Raw genomic sequence first — 26,742 nt, forward strand, 5'->3', positions numbered from 1 at the left:
CAATTGGTCGTTTGCTAAAAGGGACTTTTCCACGAAGCCCTTTTGTAAAGAAACCAGAAATATTAAGGGGACGAACATAAATCAGACGATCTGTGAATTACGCCCGTGCAAGCAAGACAATGTTCGCCGCGGGAAGGTTTGGGTTCACTTTTGTACACACACACTCACGTATCAATATTTTAGTTGTGCAAGGAAAACCATCAAAGAATAAAAGGTATTCTTCCAATGGTCGATGCGTTATGCATTAAAACACAATGGCTTTTTGTTTTAATAAGTCAGTGTTTCTTAACCCATGGGTCAAAATTGGGTCGCCGTTTAAAATGGTTTACTATACAGGTTAAGTTTATTGAGATCGGTTAAGAGCAAAATTTCTTCAAAATTTTGAAAGACTGTGGGGAAATACAAAAACATGGCTCATATTAATCGAATACGAATTTATTTATACTATTTGTGTTGTGTTTTGGGCATTATAAATAGTTTGGTGAATAGAATAGGGTCGCCAACGCTTCGCTGCTACTGTTACGTTTAGTATTTACCTAGAAAAAAAGTTGAGAAACAATGTTAGAAGCCGTTTTGGTTGGAAATGAAAATCAAGATTGACTTTAGAGCGTTTTTACCGGCTTTAGAATTCTATTCATCTTGGTCTGTACAGTGTTAAGCCTTCTGTCGCCTTGGGGTTGTCAGCTGCGCGGAAAGCTTTTGCTCGTCACCATTAAACCTCGACTGTGGCTGGCTTTCGTCGAATTTTAGCGGCAAACAAAGATACAGGAAGTGTCGGCCGTCAACCACATAAAACACAATTTGGCTGTTGAAATTCTTGTTAGTGGTTGGACACACACACAGCTTTTTTCGAATAAACTGACAGACAGCGTGTTATGGCCGCTACATTAGGTAACTGCTAACCTTGGAGCAGAACAATGTACAAAACGACATGTCATAGTTTGCCTGCACTTTATATATTTTAATTGCTTTTATTCCAACTTAGGAAGCGCAGTTGTGCGAAAGCTTGTCAAGATTACAATGCAATCTGCCTCAAGTGCCGCCTGATTTTCCAGATTTAAAATAAGACAAAATACATCAACAAAGATTCACTTTAATATACAGAAACATAAAATGTGTTATTCGTGGTGGAACAATGTAAAAATAATGCATAACAGTTCTTGAGTCTGAGTTAAACTCTCGCCAGTGATTTGCAACGAAGGTTGCATTACCGAATGAGCTATCCAGCAAGATTGTTGCCCATTACTATACGTTTGCTCAAAGCGCACCCGTCGTGCAATTATTCCTAGTTCCAAACCGAAAAATCGTCCTGGTGAATGGTTTTACTTTGGCCATCTTTCCATAAAGGCGACCGAGATTCGCTGTAACTATAAACCTGTTAAGATTATAAACATGTTAACTTGTTATTCTGAGAATATTGCGCCATCCAGTTTGAGCAGGTTTAACAAACCTGTAGGTTCGAATAGACCTATAAATTGACCACAAAAAAAACAACAACAAAAGACTAGCGAAACCACACATTGGTCTTATTTAAGGTTTGGTTGTTACTGGAGAAGCTCTATTCGACTTGACGTGCTATTTTATTCCAATACCGATACCCGATACGTTGAGCAGAAAATACGGCGACCCGCTTCTATGTCAAATGTGACTATTCCTATATTCGCGAATTAACTTTTTTTTTTAATTTGACTCGTAGGATATTTTTGTTCGTACTGACAGCATGGCGTTTAAGGTCAACCTGATTAGTATTTAGGAAGGGTGAATAAAACTGCCACTTCGAACCAGATTTGGACAACTCGATTTATTTTAGTTTTTTTTCCAAATTAGATAAGAATAAGAATTAGAATTACTGATATCTTGAAAACCGAGAAATAATTTATCATTTAAACTTGCATTGAATTGACTCACAATCAGATTTGTTTAAATCTCAATTAATTTTTAAAAATATACAAATGGCAAATATTCCTGTGCTGATATTTGTACTTTTTAGTATAACCTATACTTAAAAGATTGTAAAATTCATCTACAATTCACTCCGACTAAAGAGTGTTAAATAAAATTGTGAAGGTGCCGTGAGACAAATAAGCATTTTTGTTAAACCCGTATTAGATTATAATTGTAATTAGAGCACACAAGCCATTTAAAACTTGTTTAGAATTCATATCAACCGCATTTTGTAGTAATTCTTTGAATTAGAAAACTAGAATTATCCAGTTGTTTAAGTCTGCTTCAAACCAACCAAGAACTTCACTAAATGCGTCTCTCGCGTACAATCAACGTCCCCTAAAAAATGTCCCCATCATCTTTTAGCGCGATTTTGAATATTCATATTCCGTCAAAATTACCTTTGAAATCAAGCGTGCACAACGTGATCAATAGGGTGATTAATACGAGTCTACTCTTCAAAAAGAGCCATGACTCTCCCGTTAGTTATTCTGCAGTTTCGCTATATGCGTTACTTACGCGCAATCAAAGTCCCTTAAAAAAGTGTCCGCACTTCAGCGTTTCCGCGCGATTCCGCCTTTAACCCCGATCCGTGTTTGAGCAGGACGAGGGCGTGAAGATCTACGTGCAACTCTACAAGGAAGTCGAGGTAGCCGTTGGACTTGACAGCGCCTACAGCAAGCGAACACTGCAGGAACTGAACCCGAGAAATATCAAGGTCATGCGGCACCCAGACCTATCGGCAGGTTAGCACTATAACGGTCGCCAATTTGTTGACTCCTTTTTTGAGGTTTCTTTCTATATATATCTTTGTAAATGGCCGTGATTGTAATTCTAATATAGGGTAATCAGGTGGAACTATATAAAGACTGTTTTTATGCACTTCTATAGTGCCACATGATACCCTTTCCATACACACTTACCTATTGATTTAATGTATTGAGTTTATAGTTTTTATGTATTCATTTGTTTTTTATCTATGTTTTTGAATTTGATTATTTTGAAAATTGTTTTTGGGCTATTCACCACATTATTATTTTTGGTACAAAAACTGATGACGTCCGATTTTAAACGGCGAAATATATAGTTATGTTTAATTAAAAAAATTATCTTAAATTTTAAAAAAAATTTTAACAAACTGTCTAAATATCTAGTGTTGCAAAACCGCGAATTTATCTTTAACATTTTATTGTCTGTGGGAGATTCCTTATATTCAAAACTTCAGTTGATTCAATGTGATTTGAAGTATACATTTATGTCACGGAATTACCAATTTGAACATATTGCCACCAAAACAAAATGTCACACCATTCAAGGTAAAAATACCTGGGCTAATCACTTCTCTAGTAGGTGTTATGTTGTATTTTTATTGTAATTTTTGGCATTGTTATTAGCAGTACAGTAAACCAATAGGCCCGTGTCAGACCCTTTTCCGCGAAAGATTTGAAATTAATTTATGTGTTTTGTCAGTCAGCGCTTCTTTTTATTTAAAATTACTACACCCGGATCGATTACCATCTGTTTCTCCTTATTAAGGGTACACTTTGCGTGTTGTAACAGCCCTGCAACATTTTTTTGGTCTTTTTGGTGAACACGTGTTTCTCTGGCGTCATTGCAGTCCATCCGAACGAGCAAAAAATTGTCATTTATTTAAATCATTGAAACCGACCAAAAATGCGAAAAAAATGGTCTACGCCAGTGTTACTACACCCATGGGTCGCGGCCCAAATCGGGTCATCGTTCGATTTGGTTTCGTCGCCGAATGTAGTTGTTTTATGTGGTTAGATTTATTAAGATTGGTTCTTAGCAAGATTTGTCCAAAATTTGGAAAATTAAGGGATAATAACCATCAATTGAATTCGAATTTATTAACGTTATTGTCGTATTTGAGTTTTGTTTTCTTGAAGCTCACAAAAACTTCAAATGCAGTAGTTTTATATGCTTAGATTAATGGAGATTGGTTTTCAGCAAGATTTGAGAAAATTGTGGAATGAAAACGACGTCATGGCTGATATCATTTGAATTTATTAATGCTAAGTATATTATCGTATTTGAGTTTTGTTCACTACAAGCTCGCAAAAAGTTCAGTCAAGAGGATTCGGTCGCCATTGTTATCTTACGCTTAAGATCGGGTCTCCGCGAAAAAAGGTTGAGAAACAACTTGTGTATGCCAGTACGCCATGTGTAGTAAATAAAGTCGCGCCAAGGCGACCAGTTGTAAAAGTCCCTTTGCCTAGCTTTTGCGCTAATTGTCGTTTCTGTATACCCGCCAGCATCTGCCCCGATATTTGGCCGCTTTTTGGTTGTTTAACCTCCAGTCTCTCGTGTGTGCAAAGCAAACCAATCAGCGACAGCCAGCAAACAAACTGCGCTACACGACAACATATGTGGCGAGCAAACAGTATCCCACTGTGCCAAGCTTTTCCCCTCTCCCAAAAACCGTTGGCTGATAGTTTTGGAAGAGGCTATTCACCCGGACACCAAAGTAGTTCAAATCGACATATAATCAGTTAATTACTGATGGGTGCAAGAGTAAAAAAGCTATCCGGTCAAATAGCCTATAAGAAAATCCTGAGACTATTTACCCGGCTAACAAAGTAATTTAAATTGATTTCCGAAATTGAAATTACGCAAACCAGGGAATTAAATTTAATATTTCCACCTACCAAACACTAACCCCAACCCCAACGCTAACCCAAATCAATAAATATCCACCTGTTGTACATAGTAGTGCAAGCGTACAAGGGCGTTTCGGTCAACTAGCCACTTTCTATAGTTAAAAAAAGCCGTCGCATTTAGTGTATTTGATTCCTGTGCATTAGCTTGGGAAGATGTTCTTTTGTGGTCACCTTATTAGGAAAACACTTCTATAGCAAACAGGTGTATTTTTATTAATTTTCTCAATTTTTGACAAGTGTATACTCGCGATTTTGCGATTTTCAAACTCCTTGTCTCATTTGTTAGACCGATTTTCAGCATCTCCTTTTCGCGTAATGTTTTCAACGAATTCCATTTTTAAACCACAAGGCCCCCCGAGAAGCGACAGTTTACCAATATACGCGCCCATTCGCAAATACCCGGCCCAGCTATTTTGCTTGTTTTCGGCGTTGCGATCAAAGCACGTAATATGTAACTGGTCAAAGCACGAAATATGTAAACCAACTGCGTGTCGTTGTGTGCACTGTTTCTTGAAACGCTCAGGCACCAGTCGGTTTTGATTTTTATATTTTGAATTTTTTATATATTTTGTAAACCTGATTATTCTAGGTCCTTAGGAGATCTATATTAGGTCAAAACATGTAGGTATGTCTGTCTGAGGACTGTTTTTAATTTTATACGTTTACGACCAGTGCTTTTCAATATTTGTATATATATATATATTAGTTGACGCGCAAAAATCATAGGCATGTGAAAATTTAAGACTTTTTTAGACTAACACAAAAAAATTTGAAAACAAGTTAAAAATATACAAGCGGCAAATTGCTTCCAGACGAACCAGTAACATGTAACCTATTTTTCAAAAGTGGATAAGCGTAAGTAAAAAAAAAGGATTAGGTCCCAAACTTCAGCTTTCACTTTAAGCATTAGCGGCGAAATTCAATCTTTTCGAACGTGCCACTTATTGCGCGTTCAGTCTCTCGTGAATTACGTCTTCCCGGCATATTTATTACCACTGCCATTTGCATGAATAATGAATATCGCAATGTTTCTCTAGAGACCTTGCGCAGCATTTCCAATAGGCATTTCTTCGATTTCCCTGGACTCCCTTTAAGCGTTAATGACTAATTGAGATCAACTTTTAAATTGAAGAGTGACAAAACGTTTGGTTGTTAACTTATAAAATGACAAAACTGAAATGCAAATTGGGACGCAATTTAGGCACGACAAAAATAAAAGATACCTAGAACTGGGGTGATATCGGTCGCGCCGCCGCCTTGCATATCGTGTTTGTCAAGCCGTGATACAATGCCTCTTTATTTTGCATTATTGATGAACGTGAATCCACAATTGATCGACAATTTATAATTCGACCGAAGAAAATGTGTTCCGGGGGGTTTCAACATGGAATCGATAGAACTCGGGCGGTTATAGACGAGTTTTGGCATCTGTGGTTATTGTCTCATTTAATTTATGCAGGGGTTCTTAACCAGGGGTTCAGTACCCCTTGGTGGTACGAATCACCAAAGTAGGGGTTACGACATGCAATTTTAAAGTTTGTACTATTTAGGCCTATTTGAAGAATGCGTAATTTACAAAAGCAACAACAAAAAAGCCATTGGTAAATTGACCGATTGTTTGTGTGTTGTAAATATTGTTGAACTTACAAGACTGTATTTAATGCATGCATTCAACACGTAAGTTATAAATACACCGAGTTTAATTCCTATTATGACAATTTTATTTACTTCCGTCGACCATTTGAGACAGGGTGAAAATTCCGTGAAAGCTCTAAGGGTACGAGCGCTAAAAAGGTGAAGAAACACCGACTTAATGCCTAAAAAATGCGATAACATGCGTCATTCGGAAATCCGACTAAATTTTGCTTTGCTTAACAAGAAAACCTATAGGGCTTCTAGTATGTTTTGTATCCATACCGTAACTAACTATTTATGGACACGCATTACGGCAGTAACTGGGCGTGCGTTGTTTATTCGTGATAGATGTCGCCGTCGACTTAATCATATGATTTAGAACGTTTTTTTCTTCACGCTGCTCTTTCAGCTAATTTTGCTGTTTCCGTTCCATTCGCTACGAGCGGTTATTCAATCGTTGTGTGAATAATGCGCTTAATATATTGCCTAGCATTAGGCACATTTTGTTGAAAATCTTTTTCACGAAAATCTTGTTTGTTAGGCTTTTTCTAGCTTTTATAAATATGGAAAAGTATTTAGTATCAGTTGACTTTGATTAACGTTTAAACAGTAGTGAAGCGACGACAAAGGAATCAAATATCCACTAAAAATGTCCACTAAAACAACATTGTTCATAAAAAATGCCAGTTCAGTGAATTGTAAGACATTGCATATACGAAATGGTAAAACAGAGCTTTACGCAACAATTTTGAAGCAAAATGAAATGGTTTCTACGTTAGCACAATTTTAATTTTGCTCTGAACGTATAAATCGAACACAATAATACAATTTTTGTTTTTCTTTAACTAAACTTTTTCATGAATGTCAGTCGTGGAACGTTAGTTCAGCTTTTATCGTTCGCTGCAACTCAAAATGCGTTTTGATATCTGATTGACTCAGTATAAATGCGATGTTTAAGATAACACATTTCCCTGTGAGCGTAATTTCGAGTTCGGAATGAGGTTGGGAATCGGCAGTTGGCGAAGTTTCTTCAGATTTCACGGGGTTTTCAAAATGCCGCAAATTCCCCGCTAAATTGACAGCATCGAGTCGGAATGCTGAATATGCTGCATTCACCTTTCGCAAATTTACAAGTTCAGTTTACCGGCATGTGCCCCACAAATATACCTTTTTGGCCCAATCTTCGTTGTTAGCTTGTTGTTGTACACTGGCATCGTCAGTTCCTTTTTCAAATAAATATACATATAAAAAAAATTCGTTTGCAGGCGAGACGCTGTTATGGGCTCATCACGAGAAGATAGTCGTAATCGACCAATCCACCGCCTTTGTGGGGGGAATCGACCTCTGCTACGGGCGCTGGGACGATCACGTGCATCGCCTAACTGACGTCACCGCACTCATGTTCCAAGATGGCGCCGAGGTTGGTTGTCGCACCGCCCGAAATCGGCCGCCATGTTTTGTCCGCTGTGTTCGGCAAAGGGACGAAGCGGTTTGGGAGAAAACTTCAGGCCGTAGCCGATAAGCATAAAACAATTAGCTATTTTAAGTTGGCCATTCTGATTTGATTTTACCAGGCCTTTCTGAATTGCGCTTTACCGTTAGAAAGTAATTGGGGTTATATCGCTGCTATTATACTAACAATATTTATAGTATAGGACCGCCTTGGCAGTGTTGGTAATGACTTAAGTAAATGACTTGACTTGACTTAAGTACACTTAATTCACTGTTTTAAAGTGACTTAACTTGACTTAAGTCTTGTGGACAAATGGCTTAACTTGAAATAGAGTGTTTTCATTTAACTTTTTTTTTACAAAATTTGGATAGTTATCCTAATTTTTGCAAGCAACTTGTATTGCGCTTTGGGTATTTTTTATCTGGGATATTGCTCATAAAATCCGGCAAATTTGCCAATTATTAGTTAAACGTGTAATATTTATGGCAAGGACTTGACTTGGAATTAACTTGCTCTAATTATGACTTTGACTGGGACTTGTTATTTATTAAAAAAATACTTGCCATGAACTAAGTTATTTTACATATGACTTGACTGGGACTTAGGTCCTTTCAAAATGCCATGTTTACAACAGTACGCCTTAGTCCGTCAGCTCTTGCGATTTAACTTCAACGACTCACAAAGTGATAAAACGTGTGCAGGAATCGGAGGTTGAAACGGACGGTAGCGGCAATACAACGTCCCAATCACGCAACGCTGCCAAAATGGAGCAATCCTCCACCGCAATGGCGCTTGGGATGTTAGGAGCTATGACTATGGGAGTCGTCGAACACGTTTCCGAGGTACAGCGGGTTTTTTGTTATTATTACATTATTTTCATTTTTTTATGTTGTAGTTTTATTTAAATTATTTTCATTTTTTTATGTTGTAGTTTTATTTACATTTGGTTTTATTTTTTTTATTTTGTTAGCTCTTGATGAAAATTTTCATTAGGTATCTCCAATAGCTTTTATGTGCCTAAAAATGCCAGTTATTAATTTCTTGTTTTTCACATTATTATTTATCGTTTTTACATTTTTTTCAGGGTATTTACAATTGTTATCAGGGCGTTGATGTTTGTTTTCAATCACAGTCTTTAGCAAAATCTTTCAATTGCGAAATGTTACATGCCTTTATTCACTCTGCCGCAAGTTCAGACATTTTCATATAAGGTTTTCTAAGTGGATTACAAAAAGATTAAAGTGTAAAAAGCAAATAGTAACTAAACTTTTAGCCTTTTTGTTTGGTCAATGTTTTCTTTTTAAATTTTCGAATGTTTTTGTTTCAAAGTCGCCTCGAGAACCGGTTAAAGAGAACAAGAAAGAATCGAATTCAACAGGTAAACACCTATTAAAAATATTGTTAGATTCATGTATGCTTCCCTGAATAACACGAAGCCTAATGCTGGCTAAAATCAATATTATTTTAATCCGTATGCTGTAGCTTAGGAATCTTGGTTTATGATTAATTTAAATTGAATACAATACAACTGGTGCAAACATTAAGCACCGTTCACCAGCGCAAATACAACATTCTGATCAGTGGATTTGACCCAGACCCGTTGATTGCATACACAATGAAATGCACTGCGCTCAATACATTTAGCCTGAGCTGAACCTTGTGTTGTAACTTGTTTTTTATCCTAGGACCGAAAGAGGGAAATCGACTACGGAAGTTGCTCAGCATACGTCATCGAATAAGGGTAACTCAAAACGACTTGTGCTTTTCCCTGTATAGGCTTTATACTTAACTAGCTTTGTTCTGCAAATGGATTAATTGAATACATAAAAGCAAAGTAGTTTTACGGCGTTAATGGTACGTTAAAATGTCAACATGTTTACCAAACTATAACAAAAAAAGTTCAATTGACACAATGGTCATGGGAACCAATTTATGATAAATTAAGTAAGTTATTACATCAAATCACTTGTTGACATGTTAATTAATAAATGAAGCATAGTTCATTGCATAGAAAGATATATAGGAATGCTAAACAGTGCATAAAATGCGTAAGTTTATGACTAAGTAAGGCATGTTTACATATTAATTAAAGTACAAAAACGGCCAATTTATAAAAAAGAAAATACACTGAATAATGTTAACCGAAATATTGCGTAAAGATTTTTATAACGTTTTCTAACATGTTAACGTATTTTGTTTCCGAAAAGAAGTGTAACGTTGAATTGGAAGCGCCTACTTACGTGACTTTAGGTCTTAAACTTTATTTAAAACAATATGTCGGTCCCAACTAAGGAACTATAGACATTAGCAAAATTGAATTCCTATCCTGTTTGCAGTACTCGCATATGGAAACATAAGAATCTATGAAAGGTGTAACCCAGGCAGGTTTTTTTAAGGTTTGGTTTGGGTGACCGCTAAGTAGTTTTAAGAGACCGCAAGTGTTCATTTAAATACCAAAAAGTTGCAAGTCCAAAATTTGGGAAACCGCTGGAGAAATTTGGGGGAACGTTTCGGTCACCTTAAAAAAAACACTGAACCCAGGTATTGAATAGTATTGGTTGGCCTGATGTAAGCCACTTGGAGGGAGTGTTTGGGGGAATGCAAAGTGCTAACAAGTTAATCCTATTTAGTATTTCTGTTCCATTTTTTTTAAATTTAAATTAAAAAATAAATTCTTAGAGATCAGGAGTTAAAAATTAATAAAACAATGATTATTTCTAAACAATCGCTTTCCAGGAGCGTCGTAGGTCGGATACGGGCGACGACGATAAGAAGTCTCAGAAGAAGGAAGAAGACACCCTTGCCATTTCCACTCTCGGCGGAGGTGAGGTCCTTATTTCCCCGCGGGCAATATTATAACGAATGCAAAAACTCGTAGCTGCCGCTTACAGCAGGGCTGCGTGGTCGGTTGAAAACAATCAGGGTCAGACTCCGGCCGAAAAAATAAAGTCGAGTCCCGATTCATGGGGTTATAAAATATTCCACCATAATTTATGCTATTCCACCTTTTCAATTTACATTTTGCTGTCTTATCGGTCTCGAATTTAACATTGCGCATGTTCAGTGTGCACACCGAACCCGGGAACTCTTAATTTTTCTCGAGTCCGACTCCGCAGCTCTGGCTGACTCGTAAGGGTCGGGAACTCTCCTTCGTACTGAAATACTCGTAGCTGCCGCTTACTAGGGATGTCCGATAATATCGGATCGGAGCCGATACCCGATGCGAAGTGGTAGAATCAGTACTCGTCCGATACTGTGGTGGTATCGGTGCCGATCCGATACCAAACTATTAACATAGGAATATCAGCCTGAATTTGCGATCCAAACAGCAATTTTTATCTTGAAGCACAAATTTATCAAATATGTTTAGGTTAACAACTTGAACTAAGTTGTAACTAATCTAACAACACTAAAGAAAATTTTGACGTATTAACCATGATATTTAAGTGATTTAATTTTATCTTTTTTGCTTTTGGGGGCATAATAATGACGTCATTTGGTAACGGATCGGATCGCGATGCTTTCTGTTCAAAATATCGGCTATCGAATTAAAATATCAAGTATCGGACTCCGCCTATGTACTCGACCGCGTCAAACGTGCGCACTGTCGAGTATACTTGGGGTTGGGCCAGAGTTGTCCGATACTTTTTAGGTTTTAGAATATTTCGATTCCCGATATTTTGGACGAAAATACCGCCGATAGGATTTCGCAAAAATTTGCAGCAATGTTTTTCTGGGTTGTCAAACTAAAGCTAGCTTCGGCGCTTGTTACCTTTTTGTTAAAATCATATTTTCTGAATAAATACAAAAAAGGGAAACGTTCAGTTAGATCGCAAACCGTGACTAACTGCTTTAATTAATTACTTATAACATCTTAATATCGGACAAGTACTGATAGACCACCACTTGGCATTGGGTACCAGTTCCTATACCATATTATTGGACATTTCTATACGTGGGACTGATCGCCGCTTAAAAAAATTATTGCTAACTCTTGTTGTACTTCTTCCCAATACTCGACACGGCAGCGTAGTGAGTAGTCTGATTTGGTTTTGAAAGAATTCTGCAAGTAATCAAAGACGTGGTTGTCTATGCAAGTCTATTTTCTTGTCCCTACTAATCCGCCATCCAATCGTCAAGTATGACACACTTTCGGCTTTCCTTCGTTCAGCTATTTTAATTGCTTATTTCTAATTTCGATTTCTTGCCCAATAAAACCTTGTCGTTCTGCTAACATACAAAAATTTGCACTGCTTTTTCCTAATTCGTTAAAGCTAACGAAAATTCCGTTTTCGATGTTGCAACATATGATATTCTTCCGGTTTCATTTCTGCAATGAAATCTTAAGTTGTTTTATTTTGGCCGCAAAATAATTTTAGCTCTTACTACTGGCATCGTGTGGCTTTGCTACTTGTTGGCTTTTATGAGATGGAGTTCGAGCCACCATAAACAGTTTGCGCCTTGATAGGGAAATTGGCTTTACTATAACGTATAGTTTTGTTTTGCGTCGACAATTTTATTATCACATTTATCAAGTAGAGAATATGCTATAGACGCGTTAAATTGGCGAATGATTTGGTTTATGCTTCAATCAGTGTATAAAACTTTGGTCAGTATAAACCGTTTTTTTTTTTCAACCGTTTTCTATTTTTCCAAAGGCCTAAACTTTCTTCTTAAACCAGTAAAATCCCTACTACTATGGTTCTAATTAAATACGGGTGTGCATTAGCCCTATTGATGATATGGAGTAAAAACTGAGATACATTGCAACTTAACAACCCCAACTTGACTTAATTTCATAATTAAAAGAAAAGTTTAAATTAATATAGGAAGATTAAACTTTGCGAGGTACAAATGGCTATGGGCATTACGCAAAATACAAGTATAGTTGCTTTTCGGTGTGAATTAAGTGCTAAATCCTAAATACACAACCTGCTGCACAGTTTCCACTTAATCATTTTTCGTGTCTCTGCTATAGACTGCTTAGAAGCGGCCAGTCTCCTACATGTTCCAGGTAAAAGAAAACACGCACCATGTTTGCGTAGTCGCACTCAAATCATCTCTAGTTTACATTTATCATTGTGCGAGGCATGTGTAGAGCCTTGGCATGTGTTCGATCAAACTATATGTAAAACCGTCGTTACAGATTAACATTAGATATATTTTTTTGCGTCTGTTTGAGATTGCCGGTTGAAAGGCAATTTATAAGTGTATGATTGTGTAGTTCATTTTTCCACTCTTTTCTAGTACTTCTCGTAAACTGCACGAAAAAAGTCGGCATGTGTTGTTCTGTTAATGTTTTCAAGACAAAACTGTTTAACAAAAGAACAGGTTGTAATAACACAAAGCCGAATTTTCGTTATTGGATGCTTTTTAAAGAAACCTAACTATAAAACGCACTGTAACATATATTTTTTTAAATGTTGTGTGGCTAAACTTATGTTTTCCTACCTGTCTCGCCCCTTTTTTAGATGTAATTTCTCAGCCTTTCAAAAATATTTTTAGAGAGCCCTTTTGCTGCGCTGGTTTTGAATTTATTTTAATTCCGTATCTCCAGAGTGTCTCTTTTCATTTTACTTCTCAGCACTTTAAACATTTTTAGGGATCCTTTTCGCTGCGCTGGTTCTGCATTTATTTGAATTCCCTGTCTCAATAGTGTGCATTTTTCTTTGCATGCCTAAAAAATGCTACAGGCCGTGTTTTGCTCGTTTGCATTGCGAGCCTTCGCCCTCAGTCAATCGGTTTGCATGACATTTAATTCCATCACCGTTTTTTGCCTTGCCCTAATTTCAGGATTTCAGCCAATCGACGAGAGCACGCCGCTCATGTCTGGCCAATCAGCGCACGCCACGTCGCCAAGTAGGCAGTTTGCACGGATGTCGTAGCGTTTGCAGATCGTTTTGTGGATTGCCTGATTATTGTTGTTGTTGGGATGGGTTCGGAAAACACCTGTGACTAAATAAGTCATCAGTAGGGAGATTATTTTTTGTCTTGTCAAAAAAAGTCAAAATTTTGTCAAAATTTACACGTTGGGTCAAAATTTGTCAAAATTATTTCAAGTCAGAATCGTATAAAAATGCGCATGAATCGTTAAAAAATTAATACAAAAACTATAGTCGGCTTTGTAAAATTCGTGGATTAATTTTATCAAAATTTTACGTCCGTTTACACCACATTTTTATATTTTGGCATTTTTATAATTGTTGTCGTTATGAAATGAGCTGAAATATACTAATATTGTGCGATAATGCCAAAACCGCAAAGTTTAGTAAATCATTGCCTTCGTTTAAAGGCGAATGTAAATTGTTAGTATCATTTCATTTCTCATTTGCCTTCTAAAAAGACGAAATATAAATAGTTAACTTTTTTCTCAATTGGAAGATTATTACGAAATAAATGATTGACTCCTAATACTTGGCACTGTCCAATCCATCCCATCGTTTTCAATTGCATGTTGTTAAGTGAATTTCAACTTTTATCTAAAATACTCTTGCATGCTTTACTCTACCGCAGTAGTGAGGTGTAGTTAGTTTTTCTTATAAGAATTGCTGTTGCATTTTAAAAGAACTGTAGGCTATAACAGAGGCAGAAAATCTAGTCGAGCATTGCAAAGAAGATACTACCGACAAAATTTAAATTGCCGTTTTTTATTGCAATTAAAGGGCATATTTTTTTTTTATATATTGATTTATTTCTATAATGACACCTGACCGAATTAATATTAACGTTATTTAACAAGTCTAAGACAAAATAGAATTTTTGCGCATTGTTTCATGATAATAAAAAAAATACTCAGTTAAAAATCTTAAAAAATACGCGACACAAATTTCTGTTCGCGTTTTACGAAAAATCCAAATATATTTTTTTAAATTTAAACTAGCTTTAAATTTATTTCCGTTAGGTGGCGGTAGGAGGAGCCCCTCGCCTCACAGAAAGGAGAAACATGAAACAGAAGGAAACGGTAAGTTAAAACTGCTAGACAACCCTTGCAGTCAACAGGAAATTGCGTCTATGTACTCGATTCTTATACTTTGTTAACACTATAGGTGCACAAGATAAAAAATGACTGTTTCTTGCCATCGACCTTTTTCATCCCGATAGAGCAGGGGTTCTTAAACTGGGGTTCGTGGACCCCTTAGGGGTCCGTCACCTAGTTTTAGGGGGTCCATGAAGGCCTAATTGAAATATTAGTGTATATTTAAGAAGTAATCAATTTATCAAACGCAACAGTTTAATTAAAAATAAAACGGTATTGCATTGAATGCATTAGACCGAAATCAGCAGACTTATGAAGTCTATTTCTATTGTGACGTAGATTCATGACGTCATTTAAAAAAAAATATATATTGTGATCCACGCGAGGCCGAAAAAACATTTTAGGGGTCGCGGTAAAAAAAGTTTAAGAACCCCTGCGATAGAGTTTTCGCAATGTTGGTGTTCCAACCTAAAATTATAAAAAAAGACCCCCGAGGCCAAATCGCAGTATCGTAGCTATAAGATAAATAAATGGATGTGTATTTGCACGTTGCAGTACTTTTCATAAGTAATTATCGTTTAGGATGGTGCTTCTCAACCTTACAAAGCGTGAGTGTAACGGCGAATCTTCAGCAACCCGATCATATCAACTGAAATTTAAATAAGGGCCGGTCTTAATATATCTAACCATATAAACTACTGCGGTAGGCGACCCAAACGAATTAAACGGCGACCAAATTTTGGGTGGCGGCCCATAAGTTAAGAAACACCGGTATAGGGTGACGGAAGACCTAACCATGTCAGTCACCCTTTAAAACATTATAGGCCAGTGGTTCTCAAATTTTTTTTAAAAAATTACGCAACGGTCCCCCAGTAATTTTTTTAATTGCTCACGGTCCCTTAAAAATAAACACAAAATAACACGTGGTTTTTAATGGTATCAATGGGACGGGTGCACTTGCTTCTTTGCTATCAGCTCGGCTATGTTAACCTCTAACCCAGCGGTTCCCAAACTTTTCTAAAAATTTTGCCTGGCGGACCCGTTGCAATTATTTTGATATTTCGTACCAGGAGCGGATCAACGTTTTTCGTTTGGTCGAGCCATGAAATGTTTAACGTCACAAAGTAGCATCGAAAGACAGATACGCTCCAGAAACTTGCTTCTGTCGTCCAACTTGTGCGCAAATAAAATGGAATGTTAGGAGACTGGGAAAACTGGTGTGCGCGAAGCGCGAAAAATTTGCGTATTTGACAAAAATTTTAATTAGAAGACTGCATTTTATAAGCGTAGAATGTTCACGTAAAAGAGATGTTGCATACTTCCCAATCGCTAAATTACAAAACGTTATCATTTCGTGCAAAAAGGTTTAATTAATCAGATCAATTTGGATTGCAGCTGGGTTTGGACCAGCCTGTTCTAACTAATGCGAACGATTCGCTGATTGCAGGTAGTACAGCATAATAGATGCTCTATGATGTTACAATAGACATCATAAAACACGCTATGATCGAATAATAAAGCAAAACTAAAGACAATAAAGATGACAGATAATGTTTAAAACATAGACAAATGTTTAAAAAGTTGAAAGACTATTTCTCCTTGCGGACCCTCTGAAACTGCTGTACGGACCCTATTTGGTCCGCGGACCCCAGTTTGGGAACCGCTGCTCTAACCAGTTTAACGAATCCCTTTATTTGAGTGAAGCAATCACGAACAGTTTTAAACCCAGGACCGTACAGTCCACATTCCCAGCGCAACGCAACACTATGACGTCAAAATGGACAATTCAACTTGCGTAACCATAACGTGAATCAACAATTAATAATAATCAATTTGGTTTGGTGAAGTAATTTCTTCAACTAGGAGCGCCGTGTTGATTTTTTGTTAGGTGCTTCGCGGTCCCAGAAAATTGTCTCGCGCACCCCAAAAGGACCGCGGACCCCAGTTTGAGAACCACTGTTATAGACTGTTTAATGCAATAAAAACACAAAAAATGATTGAAGAAACAAAGGGTATTATTATTCGCAACAAAACAATTATAGCACGCTCAATTTAACGAGATGATTAAAGGGAAGAAGTACAGCATGAAGAAAATATTGCGTTGTCGCGTAGGATTTATCTATAGTTTTACGCCAAGGCGATACACCTGCTTGAAGTGTACTGTATAGACTTTTGGCAAACGCCGTAAACATAACGTTTTGTTTGTGGAAAGTGTTCCTTCCAAGATAAATAGATGCAATATTCCAGGCGATGTTAACCCTAAAATATTTTTTTTTACTTTTTCTACATTTCGTAATTACGCTCCCCTAGAAAACACTATATTCAAGCACCCTCTTTCAAACATTTCACCCATTTTCTTTAAAGGGAAAGCCCCTGCCGGACGTGGGGCCCATTACCTGCAGGCTTATAAGCAGATGGTCACCCAGGTGGAGAAGGCGGGGAAGTCCCGTTTGTGGATTGGCAAGGACTACAACAACTTCATCGCGAAAGACCTCACGAATCTCGACGACCCATACGAAGGTAAAACCACTGTTTGAAAGTTAAGACGTAATAAGAATATTAAAGCCCATACAGAAGTAGGTATCATTTTGATGTTCAATATCTTAAAAATGAATAAAGAGTTATGTATGGGCTTTGATATTCTTATTACGTCTTACCACAATCTCCAACCATTATGCTCCAATTATTTAGAGTTAATTACTGTTTTAAAAACGAAGGACAAGTTTCATTGTTGTTAACGTGTTTCTTTAGCGCTGTTGATAAACAACCGTTTGGCATGTTTGTTGTTTATATACGAATAGGCTGTTTGGCTTTTCCCTTTACTTGATTTTAATGTCCAATACAGTAACTATAGGCGAAAAAGAAGCCGATGAAAGGGTTCTAAAGTTATTTTTGATTTAACTTGCGTATGCTTTTCTGGCCTGTATTTAGCTAGAGTACGCGACCTGCAACAAGGCTTGACATGTTCAGATGTTCACAATAATATAAGAGATGCGCGAATGGCCTTAACGCATAGTATCATAGATCGTACATCTCAAATATGAAGCTCTGAAACTCACTACATTTCGAGCACGTTTTTGCGAAACAATATTCAAAAACTTGCAGAACAACCGTGTATTAGTATTTTTGCTCGCAGTTAAACTTAGTTTCGCTTCACAAACCATAAAGAATGGCTCACGGTTGACGCTTCGTTGAGTATTGTTTTTAATGAATGCAAAACCTGTCTTTTCCGATTCGAAACCCTTCATTGTTTCCATTCTTGCGTCATAGTGGTCTTCCATGACCACCTCAACAATACTCACAACGCTTCGTGTCTGTCAAAACGCACAAAAAAAAGTACCGCGAAAGTTAAAGAATATGATTCCGAATGTAACTGAGCGATTGAGTTGTGGCGATACAATCTCAACATCGGACGTTCAACCTATGATTGCCTGTTGCAAAAACAGTTAGTTCTATTAACTGTGCTGTGTATATTGGTTCTCAAACTGTACCTCGAGCAGAGCAACCGTTCTGTGTATTCAAAATTAATACAATCGTATACTCAAAATTACTACACTCATATAGCTCACTCAAAATTAGTACATTCTTTCTGTTTCCATCCACACTAAGTGGTACACCTGGTGAAAAAAATTAACCAAAAATCTTGACAAATCATTTGCCTGAATAAAGCAGGTCCTGGCCAATGCGTTTTGCCCCCAACAAACAAGACAAATTGTTGAACACATTGACCCAAGTGTATTGCCTTTAGATCAGATGTTTATAATACTTGTTTTTTAATACCTCACTAAAAAGCGATGAGAGATTACGGCCACTCCAAGTTCGCTTTTCTTTTCATACTTCAAACTTTTTTAACGTAAAATTTAACCCTCGACACGTTGTTTGACCTTCAGACGTCCTTGACCGACGCACGACGCCCCGGATGCCCTGGCACGACATCGCTTGCGTCACTTACGGCAAGTCGGCCCGTGACGCAGCGAGGCACTTCATCCAGCGATGGAACTTCACCAAGGTGATATCCCCAGGAAAATAGAACTTATTGGCGTCGTTTGTCCGGCTGCATATTGCGTGTCGAACAAAATGCTGGGTGATACCGATCGTATTTTGGTTTTTCCCCGTTTTAACAGAAAAGTTATCAACAACATGATCTAGCACAGTGCTTGTCAACCTTTTATGGAACAGGACACACTTTTACGTTTACAGAAGAACTCGTACACTCCAGTCCACGCAATGCAAGAGAAATATTTGGTTATATTGTCATAAATAGAATATAGTATCTTACAAGCTACACACGCTTAAATTAATGTACCATATGTTATACAGTCCAGTTAGTCTGGTAATAAACCTGTTTATTTATTATGATACCTGATCATAGACTTATTATAATGCGGTATCTTGTACGCCCCACCTATGTGGTATATCCTTTAAGCATTTTGATACACCCTGGGGTGTACAATACATCCAGTTAAAAAGCACTGCTCTAGCTGGGAAAAAGCGGTTTTCATTACTGGTTGCTGTGTTGTCGAACGAAATAATTTTAATATTTAAGTGTCCCTCAATAAAAACAAACTATCGTTGTAAACAATTCCAAAGAAGGGTTGTGTCGCATTTTCGATAAAGCCCTAATTACCCTTAGCAAGTAGAGTAATATAAACGATCCTTGCCTCAGATTCAAAAGAAGAAAAAGGGCGAAAACGTTCCCTTCCTACTTCCAAAGACCTACAGCGAGGACTCGTTCGAAATTCCTCCCGGGCACATCACGCCTGGGGCCGTCAAGGCCGACGTACAGGTATGCTTTATACCCTATGAATAAGTGAGAATTATAACCATATAACATGTACTTTAGTGACTTAACCGAAATCAGGCGAGCAATTACGGGTTTTTTCTTAAGCAAAGCCAGAGCGGGAAAATCCATCTTATAGGATCAGAGGGGCCAGTCGAAAAAACAGCGCTCTCTCAACATTATTGCCTGAAAAAAAATTATTAGCCTGTTTCCGAAAAAATATATGGTCAAAATCCACGTTTTGAAACATAACTTGAAAAACTGGGCGAAAATTAAGAAAACACCGCAAAACATTAGCAAAACACTACAAGATTCTAAACATAAATTAAAAAAAATAACTCGCCCATATTTATGTTAAGCCGAAAATCATCTTGCGTTAAATAATATACCTGAACTTGCCACTAATATCAAAATTAAACACATTTTATCCATAAAAATGGTATACATCTGAGAAAAGTACCATCGACCGGACATACCCGAATGTATCCTGGTAAACCGATAAAAAAACACAAAAAACCTAAAACATAACGAAAACGCTTGAAATTGAACTAGTCTAAGTTAGTAATACGTTGACGTTTAACCCGGGGTCTTCTCATCTGTTTAAAAGTCAGTAAAACAGACATATATCTGCAAAAAGCGCCAACGACCAGACATACCCAAATATCTCATAGTAAACTGGCCAAACCACAAAGACCCCAAACATGAGAAAAAATTTTTTTCGGCATATAAATTGAAATTTGACATAACCGGCATTACTTAAAGTCCACATTACGCTGGCTTTTAGTCCTTGGTGATTTCTAATCTGTTCATTTTGCTGTGTCCGTAGGTCCTCCGTTCCTCCTGCAGCTGGTCTGCTGGACTGAGCGAGCCAGATCGCTCCATTCAGAACGCCTACCTGTACGCCATAGAGAAGGCTGAGCACTTTATCTACATCGAGGTACGACGCATTATTTTAAATGTATGACGAGTTTTAAAGTACACATAATTAGGCTATTGTTAAACCCATTTAGGAATGTTTTACAAAGTCATGGCCGATACGTTGGTATTGGTGCCGATCTAATACAGAGGTACTGTAAGAACTTACGCTACATTAGGTTGTTTAACGCGAAGGTATTATAGTAGTTTCTTTTTTAGAGAATATAAAAAAAGTTGGTAGCATTGTGTTTGTCTTATGTCAAAGAAATACATCTTTTGTTCGGATGTCTGATAATCGGATCGGAGCCGATACACGATTTGTAAGGATAACATTGGTACTCGTCCGACTCTATAGGGTTGTATTTCATCGACACTAAATTATTTTCTCTTTTAAGACAACGTTCGCCATCCAAGGCTACGTTTCTACCTTGAAATCGAAATTCATAGAAAATAGTAGATTAGGCTACTTTATTGTTATAGGCTTTTTAAAACATACCCAACTGCCTAGCATTGATGTTAATATATCTGTCACTTGAGTTGAGCGAGATATTTTTTGTGCTTGACCTGTTTAGTTTTGTTTTAATTTAAATAATGATAGTGTGTCGTTTTTTTCAATTTTTTACCCAGATTTTAAGTAGAGTTAAAAACGAAATAGTGACCTTAAAAAGCTGTTAGCTGTTAAGCCTAGCAAAGTGGCTATACTCAAAATGCATCCGGAGCTACCGTCCAGCATTTAGCCGAATGCTGTTGACATTCAAACTTCATTCGTTTGTGACGCGAAACAACCGGCGTCTGTTACGTCATAGAACCAGTTCTTCATCACGTGCCGGAGCAACAGCCAGGTGCGAAACTCCATCTGCGAGGCGCTCTTCCAACGCATTGTGCGAGCACACCGAAACAAAAAACGCTTCCGGGTGTACGTCGTCATGCCCCTAGTTCCCGGTTTCGAGGGGGACATCAGGTGGGTCAGGGGGGTTTCCCATATTTTTAGTTTTCCCATATTATTTGAGACGATCCAAGATGTATAGAGCAGTGGTTCTGTTACTTGGGTCCGTGAGATTGTTGCAGAGGGTCCTATCTAAACACATTCTTTTCGTTGCGTTTTAGTTTTTTAATGAAAATTTAAAGATATATGACGAATGACGTAATAAGAATACAAAACTTAAAAGTTTAAAATATTTTTTTGTTTATTTTTAACATGCTGATCTTTAAGAAAATCTTGAAAGTGAATAAAAATATATTAGAAACTTCAAAAATGCTACCTAGTTCTGTTTGGAGCTTTGATTTTTCCATTTCGTCTAACTACAACCGACAACCATTATGCTTCGAAGCTCATATACGCACACTTGCAGTCAAGTGCTTTGAACGAGTACTGGTTTAATGTTAGGAGTAATTATTTCTAGCTTTAAATCAAAATTCCCTGTTTTAAAAATGGATGGGTTCCGCCGTTTTTGATACAAGCAACAGGGACTGTCAGGTAAAATGCGTGCAAACTGCGAATATAAAAGTTGGCGGCCTGTTCGTAATGTAACATCTGGCGACCAACGGTATTCACAGTGGAACCATATGGCCAGCGACATTTTCTCGTCCTTATGTGACAGCATTTATTAAAGAAATCGATGATCGTTCGATTTTACCAGTAGTTATCAACTCACCCAGACAGGTCCGAATTTACCGATGGCGGACATCCAACTAACAACAAAAATTGGGGCATATCTCCTTTTAGCTAGACAATAAAACCCCTTTTAGCTAAACAATAAAACCCCTTTTAGCTAAAGAATAAGACCACTTTTAGCTAAACAATAAAACCCCTTTTAGCTAAACAATAAAACCCCTTTTAGCTAAACAATAAGACTCAAAGTTTAAAAAACCCTAGTTAAACCAAGATCAGACATTTTGAATATATATTTCGCCCATACTGGCGTTTTCGGTTCCTTAATTCCAATGAAAAGTGAATCCATTTTAGGTAAAATACAATATGGCGCCTTTCGCACTAAACTTTGCGGACTTAAGATTGCTTGTAAGAGTTTAATTTCACTCAAAATGCACATCACTGATATTTCGTAGATGTCACAAAGATTCGCCCTTTCTTCCGAACGATGAATTTGTAGAAACAACTAGTACTTTTTGAAAGAGTAATAAAAAGCTCAAATGCTTAGCGTCGAAATTTCCAAAGGACGTTTACATAAAAAATTAAAGCCCAAGTTTTGCTTATGTATTGTGTTTGCTAAAGCTCAAAAAAATGTCGGTTTTTTGTCGGTTTGTTTGAAAAAAACTAAACCAAACATTGGTTTGAAACTTTTTTCCTGGCGGACCCCTTTTGGTTCCTTAAATTCGGTTCTTCATCAATTTTCAAATTAAGGTATTCTGTCTAACATCTTTAAAATATAGAAGGACCTTATTGATTTGAAATAAATATAATTCACGGTTCAATAGTTACTCCAACACGGTTCAATAGTTGCTCCAGCGGTTTTCATTCGGCCTATTTTCTGCACATTTTTCTGCATAACAAGATTCGTCATAATTAAAACTCAACGAACTTCCGGCTAAAATCATTTTTTAAATAACAATTTATGTTAAACAATATGTTGTGCGGACCCCATGAAACATCTTCACGGACTCGGTATTAGTAAAGTTAATCGAAGGAAGACCTTTATTTTTTACACCTGATTTATATTTATTTGGTTTCTCTGTACAGCGTGAGTGGGAAAAGTCAGGCCATCCGCACCGTGCTACACTGGCAGTACAAGAGCATTAACAGGGGAAAGGGAAGTCTTATGGAGGACCTTAATCAAGAAAGTAAGTACATTGTGGTGGTACAAATATCTTTGTTGTTGCAATATGCTCTAAATTTATACAGTTTTATAAAAATCAAAGCGCGTGGGTTTTATTTTCTATCGCCTTATACCGGATGCCTCAGAGAAGACCTACTAAAGTATATGCCTAAGAAGGCTCTGAACTACAGGCTCTAAATCTAAATGCTCGGTATCAAGGTTAACAAACATAAACCTGCGTTAGGACACCAAATGATGACTTTGACAATATGTGGACCGTTTATCTACCAGCGATGATTCGTAGATTGGATAACGTGAAATGATTAAGACAGGAGCCGACTGCCTTGCATTAGCGAACAGCATTTATAACCTAATTTTTAACTCCTGTATGAAAGTATAAAGTATAGGTTAGGCCGACCTGGTGGAGACCAAAATCCACATTTCTTGCTCCTAAATTATTAACAGCCATACATTTCACAGATGAGGAAATATTTTTTCAAACTTGCCACGGTTCACGGCTTATCAAAACAACAAGTTTATGTGAAGATGAGACGTTTAAATTATGCAAGGGCCGCGGTTCGGCCGCCCGTGAAATAAACTGTTGATTTTTTTCATAGAATCTATTTAGCGCAGTTTGCACAATGTCGTCTAAATTTTTTAAATGTTTTATTCATGTACGCCTGCAATGTACGGTCATCAGGTATTGCCCGCATATGGTTCGCCGCTAATTCAGGAACTAAATTATCATTAACGGTTAAGCAATACCAATACCGTCGAAGCTGAAAAAACATCACGCATAGTAGGAAATATTTAAACCTGTATTTTAGACTTTCTCGTTTTTCAAAAAAAAAATTTCGAATAGCTTTCAAATTTACTTTATGTCCCAACCTAAGTTATGTGTTTTTGAAAGATTCGTTAAATTTTTTAATTGTGGTCATCGTGGCGTGTATACTGTTTTGTTTACGAATTATATTCGAGTAATATCGATTTAAGTTTTGGGTCGTTAAAAACCTACTAATTCTTTGAAAAGGACTTTCTTTGAAAATTTTAAATCTTTAAAACTCTTTGTAAGGTTTTATATATATGTATACTTGGTACACTATGCACGGATCTGTAATGTAGCTGGATAATAAATTTCAAAGCCAAAAGGTCGAGTAGATTGACAGCATCTTGATTAAGACGTTTTGATACGAACTTGTATCATCTTCAGTTAATGTAACAATTGCGTCCTGCCTTTTATAAGTGAAGCTTTGATTTGCTTTTCAGTCACTAACTGAAGATGATACAAGTTCGTATCGAAACGTCTTAATCAAGATGCTGTCGATCTACTCGACCTTTTTGGCTTTGAAATTTATTATTAAGCTATATATATATATATAAATAAATAACCCTGCTTTACGCTTTATTGCAGTCGGTCCCGGTAACGCTTGGAGGTACGTGTCTTTCTGCGGACTTCGCACCCACTCAGAGCTCAACAAGAAGCCTATCACTGAGATGATTTACGTGCACAGCAAGATGCTCATTGTCGACGACCGCCTTGTCATTATCGGTTGGTTTTTTCCTTTCTTTTTTATTGAAATTTTTGTTTGTTAAGCATTAAACTAGAATAGACCGATAATATCGGCCGATGTGCCGCTCCTACCGATATATCGGTTTTAGTAAGTTTAGACCAATATTTTTGCCGATATATTACAGTGAAAATATCATATAGTTTTCAATAAAAACAAACAAGTTTCCTACTTTTTAAACTTGCAAATGTATCCTTTGCTTTCATTTTCAGTGCTTGTCAATACAACAGCGAGTTTGGTTAACGGTGTTTAGCGTAATGCAAATTTAATATTCAAAATAAGGGTTGTATGATTCAATAAGAAATAAAAAATAAGAGATAACTGAATGTTTTTTTGCAGTATACTTTTCCGTTAAATTTAAATTATTACCATATGTCAGGTTTATAAAAAATCAAAAACAAAAAAGTGTTGTCGGTCTATCTCTAATAAACTTTGTTTTCGAAATTTCAGCCCTTGTGTTTTCCCCATTCGGTTTTTAACTCGCGATTCGTGTGTTGTTTTTCTGAAGTCAAATCCCGCCGACTCGCGGTAAATTATGCATAAAGCAATAAATTATGCATTCGGGTGAAATTGGCATAAATTAGGACTAATTCTGACGAATTAAGATATAAAGGATTGTTCAGTAGATTTGAAACCAGCTTGAACTACGAACTACAGTAATAATATCTTTTGTTATTTGGGATAAAATGGATTTCGGTCAAGTGAAATCATTATCTTGTAGTTTTTTAAGTTTTATCTAAATTTTGTTTAAATTTTCGAAAAAATTCTATTTGTGTTTTTTGAATTGATTTAATCATTTCTTTTGATAACTTAACATAATTTAATTCAAGTTGTTTGGGACTTGACTTTGGACCTACTGTATTTATTTTAAAGGCAATACTTTTTTCGCGTTTATGCCCGGTTTTTCTTCTTCTATTTACCCTTAATCGCGTTATTTGCAATACTTTTTTAATTGAAATCATTTTTTCGGTGTTTTGTGTGTTTGTTTTATATGCTGTTCAAAGTACTGTTTGCCATCAGGCGCGTTAAACCAATTTAAACGCTCAACTTTTTAATTGGCCATTACTGGCACTGGGCGACTTTGTACTTTAAGATCCAAGATTCAATTTATTTTGTGCTTCTTTGCAAACATTGAAAAAAACAGCACAAAGAATAACGCAAGGACGGCGAAAGGACATTTACGGTCATCAAGTTGAGCTGCCCATAACTTGGAATTTTTTTAACAACGACTTCTTTGGCTTCAAAGTCATTTTTCAAAATACATAACACGTTATTTTACGCACGGGGTCCGTTTCAAGACGTTCTCGTTCGATTTACCCTCAATTGTTGTTCCCAAATTAAATTTTCAAGTTATATGGACAATTGCCTCAATTTATTTCATTTTTGTACTTTTGACAGTTTCGCTTGCAAGCGAGTTTACCCATTTAAACATAAAGTTCTAAATTGCAATTGCTGGCAGTGGGACTTGACATTGGACCTATTATTTGAAAGGCGATATTTTTCGCGTTTTTGCCCGGCCTATTCCATTCGATTTACCCTTAGTTGTCGTTAATATCCCTCAGGTTCGGCGAACGTAAACGACCGCAGCATGTCAGGGACACGAGACAGCGAGGTGGCGCTGTTGGTCGAAGACACCCAGTTCGTCGACACGGTCATGGATGGACAGTAAGTTTCTCGTTCAGTTACCCATGTTATATTATTTTTTGTGCGCAATTATTTTTGTTGGTTTTGCGTTTGTTTGCGTGATTTTGCTATTTTTTGTTTTGTCTTTCTAAGTGATTTGCATTTGTAAACAACGCGTAAAATGGATTGAAAAAATGTACTTTTTTACTTGAAAGCGGTCCATAGAGTTCTTCCATTTTTACTCATGTTAGTATTTCCAATTACAGATTAGTATTTACAATTTACTCGGTTACTCAAAATCAGTTATTTCCTATCTCCCTTTCGAAAAGCTTCCTGTTATCGAACTTCGAAATTTATAGGCAACTTTTTTCAACTATAGACTCTTTTGAATGCATT

The 26,742-nt window shown here is 36.9% G+C and overlaps 1 protein-coding gene across 1 annotated transcript in view; it reads left to right on the forward strand.

Moving 5' to 3' along the window:
* LOC146135622 (phospholipase D1-like) overlaps positions 1 to 26,742 on the forward strand; it is a 50,630-nt gene that overhangs the window by 18,770 nt on the left and 5,118 nt on the right. Inside the window, exons 12-26 of the mRNA XM_083395901.1 lie at positions 2,549 to 2,690; positions 7,523 to 7,677; positions 8,412 to 8,552; positions 9,040 to 9,088; positions 9,396 to 9,451; positions 10,447 to 10,534; positions 14,612 to 14,671; positions 17,051 to 17,206; positions 18,577 to 18,695; positions 19,353 to 19,472; positions 20,293 to 20,403; positions 21,188 to 21,342; positions 23,080 to 23,180; positions 24,567 to 24,704; positions 26,286 to 26,388. Coding sequence (XP_083252027.1) covers positions 2,549 to 2,690; positions 7,523 to 7,677; positions 8,412 to 8,552; positions 9,040 to 9,088; positions 9,396 to 9,451; positions 10,447 to 10,534; positions 14,612 to 14,671; positions 17,051 to 17,206; positions 18,577 to 18,695; positions 19,353 to 19,472; positions 20,293 to 20,403; positions 21,188 to 21,342; positions 23,080 to 23,180; positions 24,567 to 24,704; positions 26,286 to 26,388 — 1,694 coding nt within the window. The remainder of the gene's footprint in view (positions 1 to 2,548; positions 2,691 to 7,522; positions 7,678 to 8,411; positions 8,553 to 9,039; positions 9,089 to 9,395; positions 9,452 to 10,446; positions 10,535 to 14,611; positions 14,672 to 17,050; positions 17,207 to 18,576; positions 18,696 to 19,352; positions 19,473 to 20,292; positions 20,404 to 21,187; positions 21,343 to 23,079; positions 23,181 to 24,566; positions 24,705 to 26,285; positions 26,389 to 26,742) is intronic.

This window comes from Ascidiella aspersa, chromosome 8 (assembly GCF_963924565.1).
Source record: "Ascidiella aspersa chromosome 8, kaAscAspe10.2, whole genome shotgun sequence".
Lineage (NCBI taxonomy): Eukaryota > Metazoa > Chordata > Ascidiacea > Phlebobranchia > Ascidiidae > Ascidiella > Ascidiella aspersa.